The following is a 21,453-nucleotide window of genomic DNA, read 5'->3' as shown; positions in this document are numbered from 1 at the left end:
GTAAAATAGTTTTTTTGTGTGAAATCAATTCATTAATTAGGAAAAATATTTCTTACAAGAAATTGAACCAAATGTTGGAAAAAAACCCCAAAAGCTTCTGAAACATTTGAACTCCGCCATCATGCTGCTGGAACTTGGTAAGACGCAGGTTCCGCATGTTCTCAAGGGTTCCCATCGACATTATGGAAATGTGATGTTGTAATAATAATAATAATAATAATAATAATAATAATAATTAATAAATTAATTAATAAGACTGTTCTCAGAGGAGAGTTCACATTTTTCATATGGCGCATCTTCCCTGTGCAGACTGAGGAATAGCGAAGTGGTTGGCATGGTAACAGCAGTCCGGCGCGCTTGCACGTGCGCGTCTAGAGCGCACACATTTACAATGATGATGTTAATGTCTGGAGATAATGGTGTTTGCAAAAAAAAAAAAAAAAGATGTGTGTTAATGCGCCGAACACCTACATGGGTATAAACACATTTTATGCATCAAGACGAATTATTTAAAAGGAAACAAAAAACGTGCAATCTTGCGCATATCTGCGCCGAAAGACCTTTCACTAAATATGAAGTGCGCTCGTGATGGGTTTCTAATGGAGGAGGGGTGGAAGTGGGAGCCCTGTGCATCACAGAGTGTGCGTGGACAGCGTGGGCTTCTCTCTCCTCCAGAGCGCACACACACGGAGCATCATCGCTCGGCTCACAGCAACAGCATCCTCCTCCTCCATCCTCTTCCTCACCATCTCCGGGCTGAAGAGAGGGACGCTTGCGGGATTTACGGTAAGCATTAATTTAACACTAATTAAACCTTGGAGCTGCTCGTGGTCTCTCGGAGCGGCGGGCATTTCCCCCCCTCTGCGTGTGTGCTTTCTTTCTCTACGCATTTAAGACATCATGTGAAAAGCGCGATGGGGCGTGCTCACCAGCAGCTCGCTTCACGCTAAAATTAGGATCGATTTTGTGAATCGAGAGAATCTGATCCAAGTCGTGACGGGCTGCTGCACGGCCGTGTGATTTCTAAGAATGAGCGCATCTGTCAGGAAATGTTTGGTCGCGTTTGGTGTACAAGCGGTGTAAAATTGGCCTTGTTAGCGACGTACGGCGGCCTTTTTTTTTTTTTAATCTTGTTGCACCTATTTTGCTCTTTATTTCATCCTGTTGCTTCCTAAAGCCAAATAAGCACATCAAAGCGGTTTTCAACTAAAATATAAGGGCACAAAGTGGAGCCTTTCAGGGATATTTTAGCGCTTTCTTTGGTTGTTGTGATGTTATCAGGTGTCCAGATGATTTATTTCCACTCAGCGGATGGGAATCTCTGTACTATAAATAAGGTGGTGATGTGAAGACAGGTTGTTCTGGTTGGCCCTGCAGGGAAACTATAAAGCTGATATTGATTGTTTTTTATTGTTATTTTTTTTAAATGCAGGACAAGCGAGAGGGGGGAAACTAATGGAGGCCTGTCAGTCTGAAGAAAAAAATATAGCTATCATTACTCCTCCTCCTCATCAAGCCTTCCTCTTCTCCTTTTCTCTCAGCTGAGTGTTTGGGGCTGTGTGGAGAGGCTCTCAACTCAACAGACATATCTATCTATCTATCTATCTATCTATCTATCTATCATGGATCCTTCTTCCATGTGTATTCTCTCTCTTGTGGCTAAACTGCAAACAGTACTTCTTCTGTCTTTTTTTTTATTTTTGTAAATTTCTTTCTTCTCGTCACCTGAAATGGAAAAACCCAACATGGTTGAGACAGTTCTTCTGAGTCCTGAGCTTTATTATTGCTTGCTGCACCAAGGAGAGCAGTACATCAAATCCCTACACACTCTGAGCACTGCTCTGAACCATTCAGGCTTCAAACTGTCTTTTCTAGCACTTTTCTAAATGCAGGCACAAATGACACAATTTCGTAAGACACTCTGCAAACACGCTGTGATTTAAAATCAATTCTGTCTGGTCTGACAACTCAAACTGAACAATTCCTTTAGCAACTTCTTCTTTGGATGCTCTCAGCATACATTATCCCCTTGATGAAATCACAATTCGCTTAAAGTTATTTGAAAGGTCAGTCATACTGAAACACACAACATTTCCACCACACCTGCAATCAGATGTTTTGGGGACATTTTGTACCCACTTTGGTCATTTTCTACGCTCTACTCGGAGTGCACCAGGACAAAAATGTGGCTAAACCGACTCCAACAGCACATGTGTTTTGATTCGATGATGGGTTATGATGCATGACGTCAACTAGAAGTTGGATGGAATTGACTCTAGAAAAAGAGACTCTAGCAAAAACTATTCATACTTTAAAATTGAGGATTTTCAGTTATTTATCTCAAGAGAAATAAAGTGATTGTCAATAGGTTCATGACGAAGGAATGGATGGTTGAAGGGTATGAACTGCAAGCAGGAAGAAACAACATTCGAGAACAAAACGGGGATACAAACTCAAGTCTAAGTATTCCTTGTGAGCCATATTAAGTAGTACAGAAATAAAAAAATAACACTGAAACCAAATCTCTACTTGCTGTTCTTGTTTATGTACAGGCTTTAGTATGAGCTATTATGCAAATAAGTAAAAGAGGTTTATTGTTTGACCCATTTGAAGCCACTTAAAGTGAGATGCTAAGTGCCATCTCTACACAAATTATGCGGAAGTTTAAATACATCAAAATGTCCAAATTCTTGTATCAGAAAGTAGAAGCTTTAAGCATTCTCTCTCTTAAACTAAGATTAAACAGTCTAACCACATAAAATCATCTACATGCTAAAAGGAAAGCACTCCCAATATTGTTCAAGTAAGACACTTTTTGGGTGCGGGAGCTGGGTACAATGGCTGTGCCATTATTACGTCCATCTGGGGATATTATTAGGTTTGAGTCCTACAGTTTAGCCTGGCTGACCAGGCCTGGTTGGGCTCCTTTGATCTGTTCTCGTCATGCTGACAGGGAAATCTGCTGCCTCATGGCTGGAAATGCTGCCCAGGATGAAACATAAAATATAATTACATCACCACACATGCAGAAGCTCGCATAAAGGTAGAGCAGTAATTTATTTCACAGTAAAATTAGTTCTAGATACATCCTGGTTGGTATGACTTGTTATAAATACGAGAAAAAATAAGGAATGAAGCACTCAACATCGATATGAATGTCAAATTATTATTATTAATTTTTAGTTTTAAGGATTCATTTTATGTTTTTTTTTTCTTTCTAGGATGAAACCAAATCAAAACCATGTTCAAAATATTAAAACTGACAATTTGGTTCATTCATTTCAACTGATTACAGATTTTCTTTAATGCATGGGGGTTTAAAACATAGAAGATCAGTGTATCAGTGTACACTGATGTCTGGTTGAATTTAGTACTGCAGGTTTCACCTGGATTACACTTTTTTTTTTAAACTTCTGACTTAATTCTGGTAAAAGGAAATGATAATGGTTTTTTAAATTGGTTGGTTCCCTGGGTTAGATATGGCTTTTAACCACAGGTCATAAATCTTTAATAGAAATAAAGTCAGGGCTTTATTGACCCCTTTCTAAAAGCTTAGTTCATCCTTTTCAAAAATAGTTTGCAATTCCTCCTGCAGCACTCAGTTGTGTCTATTTTCTTTTTTTTAAATTGTCAACAGCCAAGTTGTTAATATAAAAAAAGCAATAAATTCGAGACATTTTCCAGTTTCCATTACTGAGGCCCGATGCTTCCAGCACCATGTTTCAACGTTCTTAGCTTTTGAAGAGTCTAACTTTCCAACACAAACTATCAGCCTTTGATGAAAGGATACTGATCAGGATTTTGTGACTGACATTGAAACGTTACTTTTGAAGTGGGATGCATTTTGGATTGACATGCAAGAATCCTTCTCACCCAAAGGCCTGAAGGAAGATTTATTCTAACATTTGACACTTTCTTCTTTTAGTAAATGTATGAGATGTAACTGGAAGTTTTTATCATCAGTCAGCAGTAGTACTACGCTAATTCCAACAAAGTCACATTAAGGTCTTTTAAATGATGGACCTGTCATAAAAACATATTTTCAGTAACAACAACCATGCTTTATGATGTCAAGATGAGGTTTTCAAACGTTGCAACTTAAAAAGCATGGTGGTGGCAGCATTATGCTGATTGGTTGAATAATGAAGAATGAGGCCTACATTCAAATTTCTTAGCTTAACCTCACATCACCTCATAGAAACTTTGACATTTTCCAACAGGTGTATAAGACTCGACCTGATTTTGACGCTGTTGCTCAGTTACGGATTTTGCGCTAAAGTCAGATCTAAGCCAAGAAGCCAACCGATGAGAATCAACTAGAAACTGTAAAAAATATTAGACAAATTTGAGTCCAGCAACTTAAATAAACTGAAGAAATTTCATAGATTAGAGGAGGCCAGCAGGTGTTTTTATGGCAAGTCGCTGGAGCCGTCCCTCATTGTCAGTATTTTAAAGTGTGCTCTGGTTCATTGTGTTCTGTATACCTGCTTACTGTTGAGAAGCACTGTCAGGACTGTTATTACCTGTCAGGGTTTGTTTCTGAAGCACCGGTGAAAGCGCAGCGACATCTCATCATCGTCTGTCTGCTTCTTCACTGCAGCACAAATTCAAAGTGACATCGCATCTCATTTGGAGCGTCACCCGAGGCTTGGTGTGCTAGTACATAAACATATTGATGTGGGGGCTCATCGAGCAAATGCAAGAACAAGTTGGTGCCCTAAAAAAAGAAAAGGTCTTTGCGCTGCAAAATTTATTGGAGACGTGATCCCACAGCAGATGGGGGAATCAGGAGTCTGACTGCCAGCTTCTTCTTAATTTCAGGGCTCATTTGCTGTTGTACACGGCTTTGGCACATTTATCACTTTGCGTTTGTGCTGCTAATTAAATATTGTCAAACATGATATTTAACCAATGAAACAAAGCCAAGCCTCTGGCTCATTCTGGCTCACTTATTAAGGTTTTCTTCCTTAACTGTGTGGAAAATCGTCTTTTAGTGCTAGATTTGGAGATTTTACGGGTCAGGGTTGCAACGCAGTCTGCTTCGTTTGAATTACTCGAATTGTTGAGTAATGTGCAGTATTTCCATCAGAAACCATGTACTGCTTGAGGCCGGATGCTTTGGCTTGCAATTACAGCTGAGACCTTTCAGTGACTTGGCAGAAGACACACTGTGTGGATGGGAGAAAGCAACAGGTTTAATCTAAGATAGGGCAGACGTTATAGCTTTGCTTGGGGATGAACAAAGATATGTCAGCATGCAAACATCCACCTCATCTTTGAACATCTCTTTATATGGTTTGGCTTAGCATGTAGAAACTAAGCCTACACTTGAATTTGAAACAATAGAGCATAAGTTTTGCACATTTTGTTTTGTGCAGATAACCCGTTAGAAACTGTTTGTATTCAGTAAGCAAGATTATGTTATTTTGTATACCCTAATGTACAAACACTACTAAATAATGCAACTACAGAACTCAACGCAGCCGTTTTTTCATTTTTATGGTGCAGCAGGCTCAGACTGTACAGATACATTCATCACACTGCTGCAGCATGCAAAACTCAACAGTCTTAGACTTACAGCAAACACACAGCAAACATGCAAGTAATCTTCTATAAAGCTTTGAAAAGAAGAAGATTTTGTATTTTATTTTGTCAATGTTTCAGCCAACCTACCATTTAAAGATTTTTATGATGACAGAATAGGCAACTGTATGAAAAGATTATTGATGTCTCTGACTCCCTTCACTGAGAGGCCACCACTTTTCCTCTTTTGTGTTAAGCCATCCCCAACTCACTTCCTTCTTTCGCAGGTTAACACCTGACCAGCTATTTACCTCTTCGGTACTCAGATACCAAACTCTGCAGGATATAGCTCAGCTCAGAATTAGCTGGGTCCTGGGGAAACTCGTCCGGATTCTCACAGCCATACTGAATGTCCCACCTCTTTCCCCAGCTAACCTGAGTAGCCTTTCAATCAGCCGAGCCACACAGATCACGCTTATTAAAGCAGCTGGTTTCCCCTTTATTACAAACGGCTCGTGGAACTGATCCAGATACGACGTGGTGACTTGTAGGGATGTTGTTTTAATAATCTGGTGCCATCTGAAGGATTTCTCAATCACGCAGAGGTCAAATTGTTCTACGGTTTAATTATGTGATTTGTAAAAAAAAACAGTAGGAGGCAAGGATTGATCTCACTTTATGTTTTCAAATCAGAAGTTATTGCCTTTAAGCTGGTTGACTTTTGCGTTTCCTTCCAAAAGCTTCTCACAATAGTTTACTGGAATTTCGGCCCATTCCTCCTGACAGAACTGGTGTAAAACCTTTTTTCACTTCATATGTGTTGTCTCCTCAGGAGTATATCAAGTGAGCTGGGAGTCGACTGGTTTGTCCTGAACACAGGAACCCCCCCTTCACCTTCAGAGGCCTCTCAGCAAGACCTTTCTCCTCTATCGCTTCTTCTAAATTGTCTTTAAAATGGAGGACGGCTATCAAAACCGGACTGCTTTCATAAAAGGTGCCAAAGACATTGCAAAAGAAGTCAAGCGGCAAGCCTCAAAGAAAGTTGGCCGCTCGGTGGATCGGATGAGCGACGAGTACAGCAAGAGGTCCTACAGCCGCTTTGAAGAGGACGACGATGACTACCCTATGCAGGGGAGCCAAGAAGGAGGCTACTACCGCAGCGACAGCCAGGCCGCCAACGACGACGAGGGTGGCCACAGTGACTCCACCGAGGGCCACGACGAGGACGACGAGATCTACGAGGGGGAGTACCAAGGAATCCCCAGGGCCGATTCTGGGAAAGGCGACCTGGCCGGAGGTCCTGGGTCAATAACAGCCGGGGCTCAGCAGTTCAAAGATGTTGGGGCATCCGAGGCGGCGAGGCGGAAGGACCAGGAAGAGCTGGCTCAGCAGTACGAGACCATTTTACAGGAATGCGGCCACGGGAAGTTCCAGTGGACCCTGTACTTCGTGCTGGGGCTGGCACTGATGGCCGATGGCGTGGAAATCTTCGTGGTGGGGTTTGTCCTCCCCAGTGCAGAGAAGGACATGTGTCTGTCTGAACCCAGCAAAAGCATGCTTGGTAAGACTCCACTGGTGATCATTTCTGAGGGAACATACTCCTGTGTGTCAGAGATTAAGGTACTTGTTCAAGTCCTATTTAAAACACTTCAATGACTCACTGTTGCTCTTGGCGACATGTTCCTTCATCACGCTGTTCACACGTGTACTGATGATTATTCTGAGTCAGTTCCACATATGCCAGTAGTCTCTGGGGAATTTTCAACTCTAGCTGCAGCGGTGGTCTTAGTTTTATTTATTATTAATGGTTTAGAGACTTACGTTCTCAGGAATGATGCCGCACACTTTGCTGCTAATAGATTCCTGGAGATCCATCTCTGTTTATGCTCCATGAAAATTTTGGGAGATAATCTAGAGCAGGTACAAGAGCAAGATAAAAAATTGAATTCTGACAAAGAAAGAGCTCTTCTGTTTAATTTTCCAATGACTGTTAGGGAAAAGGTTACACAGGAAGGCAGGAAATGTTAATGGCTTAACAGAATAAAGTCTGCAGTTTTTCAGGTTGGTTTCCAAAACGTTCAGTGAACTTACCAGCTAGTTACCTTACTGGTTACTTTCAGGAACTCAGAAGATACTTTCCCAGAAATTGTCTGAAATGTTTGTGTATTTCTCTGATTTTAAAGTACTTTCTAAAAACCTTTACCAGCTGATCAGAAAGAGGGATCATGGACATCTAACGCTGACATGATTTACGAGTTATAATCCTGAATGCACAATATACTTTCCAAAAATCTGGAGGTTATTTTGTGGGACTTACTGCTTCATAATTCAGTTAACATAAAATACAAAAACTTAGTAGAAACTTGTAGGATTTTACTGGCTACTTTCTGAACTTACGGGACAACTGACTAGAATTTATACCTTGGAAATTGTCATTCTAGAAACTAAATGAGTACTTTCTACAACTTTCTTGGGACTTACTTTCCTGAAGTTAAAGACTTTCTCTATGGAACTTAAAGGATATTTTTCAGGACTTTCCCAAATGTTGCTGATTGTTTTCCTACCAAGCCAGCTATGGCAATTTAATTGATACAGAACAACAACCTGGTAAGGGTAAATATTTCAATTGTTAAATTCAAATGTGGTGTATCCCTTCAAACTGCTGGCGTAAGATGCTTGAGTAAAGAGGTTCAAATAACTTCACAGTAAAGGATTTTATTTGAAACTGCATGCCGTACTAGGAAACCTGAACCAAGAGGATATCTTAGCCCATTTGTTGAAATCCCAAATGATCTTTAAACACAGCTTTTTTTTCTTTTCTTTTTTTTTTACAGTGCATATACAGAGCCATATTAGCATTACTCAACGTATAGATCTTACTTTCAAATACATTTTGTCCTCATTCACACTTTCCATATCTGACCTTCTTTCGCTCATGGCTCCACACTGCTAGAATCCAGACCTTTCCTTATTTAATCTGCCCCAACACACTTGGTAGCAATCAAACACATAATATCAAAGATTAATAAGACAGTGAATTAGCATTTTTTGCTCAGAATTGGCTGATAGAAAAAAAGTCTGTAAACATCAAATGTTGAAAGCTAAAACGTTTCGTTTGCTCTCCTGACAGGCCTCATCGTGTACTTTGGGATGATGGTTGGGGCTTTCCTCTGGGGGGCCATGGCAGACCGGATAGGCCGTCGGCAGTCCCTCATCATCTCTCTGTCCATCAACAGTATCTTCTCCTTCTTCTCGTCCTTCGTTCAGGGTTACAGCACTTTTCTGTTTTGCCGCCTCCTCTCGGGTGTTGGGTAATTGCACCTTTAACTCTTTTTGTGAATTCCTCTATCCAGCACGTCACGTACTATCTGAACATCACTCTGTAATTGGATTAGTAATGTTTTCCACCCCACTTGATAGTATTTTTGATGTTTGTAACACAAAATCAATGTAAAACTCTCTTATTCCCTAAGAGAACAATTATTGTCCTGTAGAGTTTTATTGTTGTTCCAGTATTTTCCACTTCATCTGAACTGGTGAATTGAAAGGTCAACATCATTCCCAGTGAGTTACAACCAATAACCTACTCTATGATCACACAGGGCAGAAGGAGAAGCTCGAGTCATCCCTTATGTCTTTATGTTTTGCTTCCAAGCAGCCAGACTTCATAATCCCTTAAAGTCATCTTCATCATTCATTTTTAAAGCTGCTTAGAAGAATGTTTTCTTCCATAAATCAAACATAACTATGGTCTTAAACTCAGAGTACCACTGTTGTGTCTATACATGACAGGCAGCTAAGAGAAGAATTGATTTTAAATCTCTAGGCACTTTATTACTTGCAGCCAGTCACAAATACACAATTTATTCCTAGTGCTTTGAGTTTTTAAATGAAAAATGCCAACAGTGACACATTCTGGTATGTACTGAGTAAGAACTGTATTTTTGTATTGATTCCTCGAGGCTCAAGGCAGATCAATCATCTTAAGGTCAAGCAGTTCCTTGGTTTCAGGTTTTTGCTTGTCTCTTTTTATTTATTAGCGACAGGACCAAAGAAACTCTCACTGGGAATAACGTACATCAAGCCTCTAGTAACAAAGTTCCTAAAGACAAATTAGAAGTTGTTTATTACGAGCAGACTACAGCTAAACATTGGATGATGTACAGCTTAGATGAAAATACATTGAACCTTTTAAAGACACTGTAACTTTTACTCTTTAAACAAAATCAGAAAAGTCTGTGTCCTGTGCAGCGGAATAAATAGCAACTATGTGGATGATTTAAAGCAACAATAGCAAGGTTATGTGGTACCGAACGAGACAGCAAAACAAGCACAATAAAAGTCAACAAGTCAAACTGTCTCTGCCTAACATTCACTGTCGTCTTGTGTCACTGGTCCAGATAATATAAGTGGTTTTAAATAACTTCCTGCTGCAGCATTTTTGATTAAAATGGTTGAATTATCTCCTCAATCTGGCAGCAAATACCGTAGATTAATCATCCATTCATTGCAAGCAAATAAGATGAAGCAGGGGAATTTCTGAAAACACACAGGACAGTCGCAGGGCGAAGAACCACTACACAAATGCTTTCTGGCATTTTGGGCTATAAAGTGAACAAATTAAAAATAAAGTTATACTTTCTTTTACAATGATTTAAAACACCTCTCCCCAACGCTGATCTTTGGACTCTGACCTTTACAGAATTGGTGGCTCCATTCCCATCGTGTTCTCCTACTACTCTGAATTTCTGTCCCAAGAGAAGCGCGGCGAGCACCTCAGCTGGCTCTGCATGTTCTGGATGATTGGAGGAATTTATGCGTCCGCCATGGCCTGGGCCATCATCCCACACTATGGTGAGCATGGAAATACAAATGATCACGACGCAGAGATTTTAAGGAGCGTTAAGGCCAACATGTTGGGCTCTACAGTCTTTTCAGATTTACTTCCAAATTCATTGTGTGCTGCTTGTTGATTTGAGTCAGTTCTAGTCTTCCTTTCCAGCCCCCTGGTCTCAGGCTTTTACTGTCTAATCTGTGTAAACATATATATAAAGTTTGCCTCCATTCTGCAGTCCTGCTCTGCCAACATTTGTTATTTGTCATTTTTTAAAAATTGTTTTGGACTTGCACTACGGCTTGCAAACTAGCATAATTTTTATGTAATCTTGCAAGGATCCTGTTAATTCAAATTCAAATAATCTTTGAATCTTTGTAGCCCTTTGTGATTTTAAGACAAATTTAAGTGGCCTACTCTATAACCACTCATTTTCACTAAAAACTAAAAACAAACAAAAAAATAACCCCCCATATTTGTCTCTCTCTCTCTTGCTCTCTCTCTATTACTAGTTTTCTTTTTTCCAGCAATTGTAACAATGGAGGTACTTATAACACCCACTTCAAGTGACTCAGTAACGTGAACATGCACCATGAACAAATATGTGGAGCTGCTATATCTGATTTACTTTCATCGAATGATCCAAAACATGTAGGCAGTATTTTGCAGAGATCCATTTTCGGCCAAACACCATCTGGTTAATTATTGCATGTTACACACAGTCACTGAAAAAAAAAAAAAAACTGTTTGTGAGCTGAAACTCACCCCTCTGACCAAAGACAAGATATTTTGTCTTTATATTGTGTTTCAGCCAGTTAACTCACCAGTATAAGTTTTGACTTTATACTGACGTATGGTTGTAACTAATTTCCCTGTTTCTGTTTGGTTAAATGTCTTTTGTTGTTATTTGTCTTTACTTCCAAGGGTGGAGTTTCCAGATGGGCTCAGCGTATCAGTTCCACAGCTGGCGAGTGTTTGTGTTGGTCTGTGCGTTTCCTTCTGTTGCCGCCATCGCTGCACTCAACGCCATGCCTGAGAGCCCACGCTTCTACTTAGAGGTGTGCATAACAGATGACAATCAGTCTTTTTAGAGCTTTACACATTGCTTGAGATTTTACCGATTTAAACACTTGGTGGAATATATATATTTTTAAATTTACTTTCTTGGTGACACGTCTTTATCTTCCTCTTCAAAACAGAATGGGAAGCATGATGAAGGCTGGATGATTCTGAAGCAAGTTCATGACACAAACATGAGAGCGAAAGGATACCCAGAGAAGGTGTTCACTGTGAGTATCCTCGAGAAATAGTTGTTGCAATCACTGAAACCAAAAGTTGAAAAAAGATTCCAAGAGGCGACAGACAATAAACATCACTTCATAAATGCTAGCTGGGAAAAACGTCTCGCAATCTTGCAGTTACCTGCATCATTACTGTGCAACATTCAGAATGTATTGTGTTGTATAATTTATATATTGCTTATTTGTTTCATTGACTTCTAGGCTCTGAAGGGTCAGAAAATGAACTGAGTTGTGAGCTTAAATCTTGTTTTATTAGTAAAATCAAATTGGTTTTTATTTGTGCAGTACCAAATTATATCAACATAAAAATATGTTTAACATTTAATAAATCTTTTGAAAACCGCTTTTTGTATTTACTCTGGTTATCTTTGTCAATAAAGATCTGAAGTACGTAAGTTTGACAAGAACAACAACAACAAAAGAAAAACACAGAGAACTGTAATGGGGCAAATATTTTCTCTCTACGTAGTTTTTATATGAAATAAGCTTAAGCCAACAAGGTTTCCAATGATTATTTTCAAACATATTTCCTGAATTGGCTTCTATGAAAGCCTCTGACTGTCTTGTGTCTGGTTACTCCAAGGTCACCACAATAAAGACTGTGAAGCAGGTTGATGAGTTGGTGGACATTGGCACCGACACCCCCGTCTGGCAGCGCTACAGGCTGAAGATTATGAGTCTCTCCCAACAGGTTGGTAAAACTGTCAGAGTTACAAATGTGCTTTTTTTTTTTTTTAAACCCAGATTGTTTTTTTTATGTCACACTCTGCAGCACAGCCACAGCACTGTGACACAGTTCTGTTAGATTTTGATGTATTCAGCCTACTTTCTGCTAAATGCAACTCCTACACCCTCCGTCCTGAATAAATAACACTTAACAACGAGGGTTGGAACTTGGTTTTGATTCTCAAATTTCATTCATATGCAAAGCTTAGAAATTAGCTTTGAAGAGTAATTAGATCAAACCCAGATAAGGATTTATGTCTTTTAAATTAATCTTGTGTTTTCTCTCTTCACACGCTGCAGATACGCAAAAACATTCTTGCCTGCTTTAGCCCTGAATACAAAAGGACCACCTTTATGCTCATGGCTGTTTGGTTCAGCATGTCTTTCAGGTGAACCGAAGAGCCCCGTCACTGTTCCTGTAGTATCTCACATATATATCCTGCTTAATTGTGGTGCTTCTTCCATCTGTCTTGTCTTCAAAAAACCTTGCAGCTACTACGGGCTGACGGTGTGGTTCCCTGACATGATCAAGTACATCCAGAAGCAGGAATATGAATCACGGACAAAGACCTTCACCAAGGAGCGAGTGGAGCACGTCACTTTTAACTTCACCCTGGAAAACCAAGTCCATCGCGATGGATACTATTTTAATGCCAAGTAGGGCTTTCTTCTTACTCTGATGTGTAGCAAACGTGGGACATGATAACCTCTGTTAGATAAAATGAGTTATATTTGCATATGATTGAAATGGTTCTTTTGAAGATCACATTGTTGACAGTTCAATTGAAACTCAAGATCATATTGGGATGAGACTATAACAAAATCAAAAATCAACCAATTATTTACCACGCAAATGTGTTTCATTTCCAGAACATAAAAAACAAAAGTCTATTTGGATCTAAATCTTCAAAATACCAGTTAAATGGACTAAAATCAAAAGTCTATGAAGGTCTTTTCATATGGCACATACTGTACATCACGTGTTTAGTGATTCCCCCCTCTGATCAATTCAAATTCAAAAATACTCCATTAATCCTAAAGGGAAATTAAATGTTGTTATAACTTATATTGTCAGAGTTTCTTCAAAAGGTTGTTGTAGATACTGACTGGGCAAGGCTGATCTCATGTAGCAGTCTGTTTTACTGCAAATCTAAGGATTTGTGGATGCAGTTGAAGCATTTTTTCTGCTTTTGGGATGTTAATCAGCTACTTCCAGTTGCAAACCGCCTCATTTCTTTGATTATGCATCATAGCAAATGTCCATAAATAAAAATGTATCAAGAAAAATCCTTCCAGCTGCAAATCATCTAAAATCAGAGAGAATATTTGGCCAAAAAACGTTATGTTTTTGCCAGAAGCTGAGGAAGGAAAAGACAAGTGAGAATTTAAAGCTATTGGATCATTGTGTAAACTTTAGAACTGATCATAAATCAATTATGAATCATTTCAAAAGCTTTTAAACTTTGTGAAAATCATCATTCCCTTTAAAGTGCACGATTAAACATAATAAAACAGGGACAGGAACAGTGACACGTTGTGACGGTGAAGGCTTTTTCCAAAAGTTTTAGTCAGATTAATCCAACGTACGCATTTGTGTGAAAAGTCCGATTCTTAAAGACGGCGCCCGCAATATAAATTATTTATTCAAAAGTCTGTAGTGCAACTGAGTTATCTAAAGCTTGTGTGTGCAGGTTCCTCAGCCTGAAGATGAAGTCCATGGTGTTTGAAGACTCTGTGTTTGAGGAGTGCTACTTTGAGGACGTCACCTCCACACACACGTTCTTCAGGAACTGCACCTTCATCGCCAGCTTGTTCTACAATACAGGTAAATACTATTATAGCAAATATTAGTTAAACGTGATTTGGTGGGGAGCATGGTTTTAATTTTAGAGCTGTTGCTCTGTCATGTTTCAGGACCGGTAATCATAATGACAATGTGATATTTTGTCTCTGTCCCTTGAATTTCCCCTGCAAAACGAGCAAACAAAAACAAAAAAACAAAACAAAACAACAGTTTGGCAAGACAAGCGAAAGCAGAAACAAGACTGTATTTGTCTTTTTTTATATCCCTATAATTCATCAAGATGGAAATTAGAATAGAAAAGAAGATCCGAGAAAACATTTATTTGGGAATGTCACTTTTACATAATATAACGATGCACAAACAAGAAGGACTGCAGTAAGAAATGAGGAAGACTAATTTTACTCGAGTCAGTAAGTAGTGTTCTGATTTCTGTGAAATAAACACAAACTCTTACATTTACAGTTTGCATTTATCCATGGAAATTAGTTTGCTTAAAATGAATATGCATAAATTAATAATTCGATTTTACAGTGAAATACCCAGAAAAAGAAGAGCAGTGAGAAACAGCAGAAACCCTGTGATGCTTGTTACCCTGGGTTACTCTTTAGCTGCATCAATCGTAACCACGGCAACACAAACAAATCCAGCACAGAAATGGGCTGACGGGATTGGATGAGAAGCGGCTCTTTGAGATTTAGAGAGCATAAATCGAACAGGGAACATGAGACAGACTTATCCATGTGGGTGGAGACAAGACAAGGCTCCTGTGACCAGCCTATGCTTGTGGTTTTGATTCCTGCCAAAGGTCTAAATCAACATGTTAGAGTCGAAGCTGGGAATCACATCTGAGAGCCTCTAACGCTTCTTTTGTTGACATTTTGCAGCCCTTCATTCTTAGCTGTGACAGATTTATTCTTGCCTATTTTTCTCAGGGAAAGCACCAACCTCTTTCCTCTCACGCTTGAAGCCAACGACATATTCTTTTCTTTCCGTCACTGCTCCATAAAACTTTTTTTATTTTATTTTTTGAAAGCATTGGATGACTGTAGTTTTAACACCGTCTTGGGGAGATCTACGAGTAAAACTAATCATAAGCAGCTCCGACAGAAACATGGATAAACTGAAGCTAGAGGAGTCATTTAATCTCATATTTTGATTGTTTTTTAAATTCCAATGACATTCAGCATTTAAATTGTTCCTTATGCCGACAAATCAGTGATTCTTGAGAATAGGGACAAAATGGGTTTTAATTTTCCCATATTTTTTATTATTATTATTTCTCAACCTTATGCAACCGTATGCAAATATGACAAATAATGTTTTGGAAATGTAAAGATGCTAAGGTACAGGCTCTCAGTTGCAACATTTAAAAAAAATTTTAAATTTTTAATTACCTGACCCAGAACTTTGTCATCACCATCTGACAAAAATAAATATAAAATTATTTTTAAGATACCCTATTAGTGATATTTTTACTCATTTTACAGGCAAATGCTTCTCAACAAACAAAAGAAATATTATTTAAAACCAAAAACAACAAAAAAATCCATCTGACGGAGTTGACAGTGCATGACGGAGTTGACACAGAACTGAAGGTGGTGACAAACTAGTGAGTAAAATGAAAAACTTGGTACTTGTGAAATAATGCAATTTATGTAAAATACATTAAAATTAATTAATTGCACATTTAAATGAGTTTTGACAACAATTTCACTGAAAGAGTCACAAAAACTCTGATGGAGTTGACATCTGACGGAGTTGACAAAATGCCAAACTACCTCAATTTATGTTACTCTGAAGGAGGCCATATTGTAGCTCATGAGGGTCATGAAATCTTTACAGTTTACCAAAATTAAGCTTTTATTTCACAAAATTTCATCAAAGGCATTGACACATCATGGTTGTGACGAACAACTTAGGAATAAAACAGAAGGAAAAACTAAAGAATAACATAAGCTAACCAGAGCTAACTAGCCCTCTTAGCAAAGGAAGAGAAAGGAAGGGGTCATGGGGTCCTCAGAAGTTCTGGTGCCCCCCAATAATGCCTGATTTTTTTACATTCTTTTTATGTCTGATGGTGTTGACAAAAACTAGGGACAAATTTCAACGGAGTTGGAAAATATCTAAAAATTATTTTAAATTGAATTTATTGATACTTTTATAATTATTTATGTGACTGCTTATACTTAATTGTCATAATATATAATGTTAGTATTTCTTTAATTGTTTTAAACTATTATAATGTATTGAGTTCTGCTCTGGGACAAGGGATTTTACAGGCATCATCCACCGACTACAATGTTTAAAATAAAAAAAATATTCAGCAAACATACATTGTTGTGCTCACATGACCCAGGTTAGTTTAGTCAGATATTTGCAAAAATTATATTTTGTGTATATTTTATTCAAATTTTGTGTTTTATCCATAGGACCGGTTTTGTCCCTATTCTCAAGAATCACTGAAATATGTCTGCAACAGGAAAACATGGCTTGTGTAATAGCAATAACAGCAACACAGGAACAGTTTGCAATGATGGCATGCAGAAGTTTATAGAATCCCTTGTCTGTTTTAAATCAACAGTGTGCACAAGTTTAAATTTAAGCAGTAGAAATATGGCAAGCCATTGTGTCATATTTTCTTCAGGCCAATGGAGCAGGTCTGGGAGAATCAGAAGGCGGTGCTATTGTTTTATTTATTTTTTTCGTTACTCTGGAATTTTTGGTTGTTGCATAACCATGGCAACTTCTTGTTGCTATGGTTACTCATGAAAATAACTTTCACAAAGTGAAAAAGTAAGAGCAAACATCCTTTCAGCTCTACAACATCTAAAATTAAAAAAATAAAAACAAATAAATAAAAACAATGCTTCTACCCCAAAGATTATAAACATAAAGAACAAATCAGAAGTGAACGGGATGGTTCTGGAGGGATGCAGGTTAGACTTGAGACTGGTTCACTTTGCAGTGGGATGGCCCCCATAAACATACACAGACAACAGAATGGTTTAGATCAGCAAAATTCTAATTAGCATTTTTTATGGCCTAATTAGAATTAGTATTCTAATTAGGCCATATTAGAATGGCCTAATTAAAGTCCAGACATAAATTCAGTTGGGAATGTGTGGCAGGACTTGAAAATGGAGGTTGATTTCTGATTTTCATCCAATCAGTTGAGAGAGACGTCTGTGTCAGGTTAGATAAGGACTTCACATAAAAGCACCTGGAAACGCCACATCTTGCAATATTTTTAGTTTTAGTTTTCACCTTTGATCCGAATCTCTGAGGTTGCAGTCCTCAGTGGGAACAATTATGCAACTTCTTTCCCTCCTCAGATTTGTTCAAGTACAGGTTCATCAACTGCAAGCTGATCAACAGCACGTTCCTCCACAACAAAGAGGGCTGCATGCTGGACTTCAGCGATGACTTCAACAACGCCTACATGATATACTTTGTCAACTTCCTCGGTACACTAGCTGTGCTCCCCGGGAACATTGTGTCTGCGCTTTTGATGGACAAAATTGGCCGTTTGAGGATGCTGGGTAGGCAAACGCAATCAAGTATGAATATCAACATTTGGTATGACTGCAAAATTGATTTAAAAGTTATGTTTTTTTTCTTCTTCCCCAGCGGGATCTAGCATCATATCCTGTGTCAGCTGCTTCTTCTTGATGTTCGGCAACAGCGAGTCGGGGATGATCGCCCTCTTGTGTCTGTTTGGTGGCATCAGCATCGCCTCGTGGAACGCCCTGGATGTGATAACGGTGGAGCTGTACCCGTCAGATAAAAGGTAGCACAACAGCAGCACAGAACAGCTTCATAGTTAATCGTTTCTGGATCAGTAACTATGGAAACCCCTCTGACTGAGGTGCCAGAAATGAAAACTGTTTGTTTTAAATGATCACCTTTAAATGTTTTTTTTTGTTGGAATAAATCCTGCAGTTTTTGTTTTTATTCAAAACAAGTACTTTATGATTCTAAAACAATGTTTGGTAAATGTTTTTACATCATTTACCAAAAGCAGATAACATAAAAGCAGATTTTATGCTACAACATTATGACACCAAATTCCTTTCTATTGGTGTTTTTATTGCTCGAAGTGGTTTTTATTAATAGTTACCCAATCAAATCAAATCAAATGTCTTTCAAAATGTCTGTTTTTATTGTTTTCTTTGTTATCTTTCGTATTTTTTAAATTGATTCAGCTACACAAAATGGAACCAAATCGCATCTTTGTGACAGTAATATTGAAAAGACACAAAACACAAAAGAGCTTGTTTCCACAGCGATTGTCAATAAATATAAAACCCAATGAAACATAAAACAAGGGACTTAATGGTTACAAAACAGTTAGTGAGAACATAAAAAATAAGAGTAATAGATTTTTTTAAAAACAATTAAATAAAAAATAGCAGAGAATTAAAGAAACAAAATAATCTAGATTATTTACATCAAGTATTTAAATATTAAAAATGTTATGTAAAATTTAAATCTCACTTTAGTAAATGTATGCCACACTTTTTAGATTTTTACTTGTAAAAATTAAAAAAAAAATCCAAATAATTTATCGATTTATAATTATGCAATACTTTGTGTTGCTCCGTACATAAAGTTTCAGTAAAATGCATCAAAGTTTGTGGTTACGACATAAAAAAAAATCAGAACATCTCTGCTATGTATACAAACGTCATTAGTTAAGGATTTCAGTACAGTATATACCGTTTTTTCCAGACTATAGAGCGCACCTCACTACAAGCCACACCCACAAAGTCTTTTTTTTTTTTAACTGGAAATGTACATATATAAGCCACACCGCTCTCGGTTTTCCACAAGGAGGCAGCACAGGGCTGCGTCCTAAATTTGCTGCTACATGTGCTTGTTCTAAATGAAAATCAGCACTTTCTTCTTTGATTTTCAATTTTGACTTCCAATGATTTACTTCCTGCTAAAGAGCCCCCTGGTGGTTGAAGTTCAATCCACAGAAAAGCCGCACCGGGCTATGAGCCGCATGGTTCAAAGCTTAGGAAAAAAGTAGCGGTTTATAGTCCGAAAAATACAGAAGGAGGCTTTTTATACCTGGATGAGTCATAGGTCAGAAGTAAGTGGATGTATAAAAAAGACCTTCAGAAAGCTTTTTGAGGAGATGACAAGAAAGCATTCCTACTTGGATACAAAAGGAGGAATGATTTAGGACTTTTCCACAAAACTTTATGTTAAAATATTCTACATTTTGGAACTGATAGCTGCTCTCTGTTCTTGTCTTCAGGACCACAGCGTTCGGTTTCCTGAACGCCCTCTGCAAACTGGCAGCTGTTCTGGGCATCAGCATCTTCCAGTCGTTCGTGGGCATCACGAAGGCCGTACCCATCTTATTCGCCGGCGGAGCGCTCGCCGCCGGCAGTTTCCTCGCGACAAAGCTGCCTGAGACGAGAGGCCAGGTGTTGCAGTAAGGCAGACGACCAGCAGTAGGCAGCAGAGTTCAGCAGGAGGGAGAGAGTGATAGGCCTGAACATCCGCGAGAGCTTCAGCGCTGCCCGTTCGTTTCACAGCAACAGTAGAGACTGCCTGCCCCCCTATTGTAAGCCCAGAATCCTTTGAAATGTGGATTGCATCGTTCAATGTCAGGTATTAAAGAAGAGCAAACATTTTTGTTTTTTTTTAAGAAATCTCAACACCTGTGGCTTATTTTCAGCTGCTCTGACAGGTATTACAAAAGTCTAATCCTACAAAGGTGGTTAAATATGTATTTGTACTAAGACACAGTCACAGTGGAATGGCAGAAAAAATACTGAAAAGAAGAAGCATTTGTTGTGGGAAAGATTTAGCTCATGCACGCTGAAATCGCAGCGTTCTTCTTTACTCGTGTGTCTTAATCTCCATGACTGGTTTACAGAGCTGTTACTTATTATACTGTTTTCTAATAGTCCAGTTCATCACTGCCAAACCCGCTGGGAGCTAGTATTACCTACCAAAACCCACTAAAACATTTCAGTAAAGCTGATTTCCTCAGACAAACAGACGGAGATGCATTTCACAGGATTCTTAGATCTAGTTCCTCCGTGTCAAGCCGGTGTTTACCCTCCCTGTTGTGTGACAGTCTGTGGATGTTCATGGGTGAGAGGGATGGATTTTGGTCAAATGTTTATGTGTGAGAGGAGACCATAATGTGCTTTTTGTCTGCATTAGCTGTGTGTTTTAAGGGAGCCAGTTGTGTTTGAGCTTTTGTGGATGGAAAAACTGGGAGGTTGAAGTGTTTGTTTTTAGGTGAAAATCAGGTTTTGGAGTTAGCTTCACAAAAAGGTTAATGTACGTCGATCGAATTGACTGCTTGTTTCTATGTCAGCAGGATGTTTTCATATTTTGATTTATTTTAGTCATAAAGATTCAAAACAACTCTTAATGTCATCTTATGTCCTCAGACTCAGGAGGAAATCCCAGACCTTAAACAGGTCTAGGTAGCTTTATCCTAAAGATGATTTGTTTCTTATTGTATTCATAATTCCGCAATCTGATTTTTTTTTTTTTGTCCTGGAGGTCAGTGAGTGATTTGCAGATACCAAGACTCACTGTGATATTATATTAAAATGATTAAAATTAGTTCTAAGACTCTGTAATAAATAAAACTCTGCAGCTTTAAATGTATTTATTTGGGAATACACCTACAAACACACCAGTCCAGGATGTGCTGCTTCAAACGTTGTACAATTTAACGTTTAGCATTTCTGCTGTTTCATGCTCTTTCTTTGGCATTGATAGCTGTTTGGTAATGATTGAGCGCATAGTGCAGAGCATGTCATGGCACAGACAGACAGAAAACTGCAGCAGTTTCTACTTGGGATCAGATCAAGTCCTTCCTTTATCACCTTGGTCATTAAACAAATGGGACCAAAACTAAATATAGGCAGCAGAGCATATAGGGAAGATGTGAGTGAATTTTAAGGGCTCCTGTTCAGTCATTCCTCACCGTATTAAGTTTTTACTGAAAAATTATCTCTCACTGCACCGCTCTCCAACTTAATACTAAAGCATTCTGAATACAAAATGGATTGTGCTTATTANGGTGTTGACAAAAACTAGGGACAAATTTCAACGGAGTTGGAAAATATCTAAAAATTATTTTAAATTGAATTTATTGATACTTTTATAATTATTTATGTGACTGCTTATACTTAATTGTCATAATATATAATTTTAGTATTTCTTTAATTGTTTTAAACTATTATAATGTATTGAGTTCTGCTCTGGGACAAGGGATTTTACAGGCATCA

General features: G+C 38.4%; 1 protein-coding gene across 1 annotated transcript; it reads left to right on the top strand.

The window, feature by feature from the left end:
• The first annotated feature begins 636 nt into the window (after positions 1 to 636).
• Positions 637 to 21,081, top strand: LOC103151584 (synaptic vesicle glycoprotein 2A-like). The gene is made up of 13 exons (XM_007571735.2): positions 637 to 786; positions 6,356 to 7,084; positions 8,654 to 8,834; positions 10,226 to 10,377; positions 11,282 to 11,415; positions 11,557 to 11,646; positions 12,242 to 12,349; positions 12,685 to 12,773; positions 12,877 to 13,041; positions 14,076 to 14,209; positions 17,521 to 17,727; positions 17,816 to 17,975; positions 19,452 to 21,081. The coding sequence occupies exons 2-13, from the start codon at positions 6,478 to 6,480 to the stop codon at positions 19,633 to 19,635; spliced, it is 2,211 nt and encodes a 736-aa protein (XP_007571797.1). The 5' UTR covers positions 637 to 786; positions 6,356 to 6,477; the 3' UTR covers positions 19,636 to 21,081.
• Positions 21,082 to 21,453: the final 372 nt, after the last annotated feature.

The sequence above is a fragment of the Poecilia formosa genome, unplaced genomic scaffold, assembly GCF_000485575.1.
Source record: "Poecilia formosa unplaced genomic scaffold, Poecilia_formosa-5.1.2 Scaffold286, whole genome shotgun sequence".
Taxonomy (NCBI): domain Eukaryota; kingdom Metazoa; phylum Chordata; class Actinopteri; order Cyprinodontiformes; family Poeciliidae; genus Poecilia; species Poecilia formosa.
Note: the sequence above shows the minus strand (reverse complement) of the source record. Positions and strands in the feature narration are given on the sequence as shown.

Coding starts and splice junctions, on each gene's coding strand:
- LOC103151584 (XM_007571735.2), top strand. CDS start 6,478: ATGGAGGACGGCTATCAAAACCGGACTGCTTTCATAAAAGGTGCCAAA. Junction 12,350..12,684: donor TTATGAGTCTCTCCCAACAG/GTTGGTAAAACT, acceptor CACACGCTGCAG/ATACGCAAAAACATTCTTGC. Junction 14,210..17,520: donor CAGCTTGTTCTACAATACAG/GTAAATACTATT, acceptor TTCCCTCCTCAG/ATTTGTTCAAGTACAGGTTC.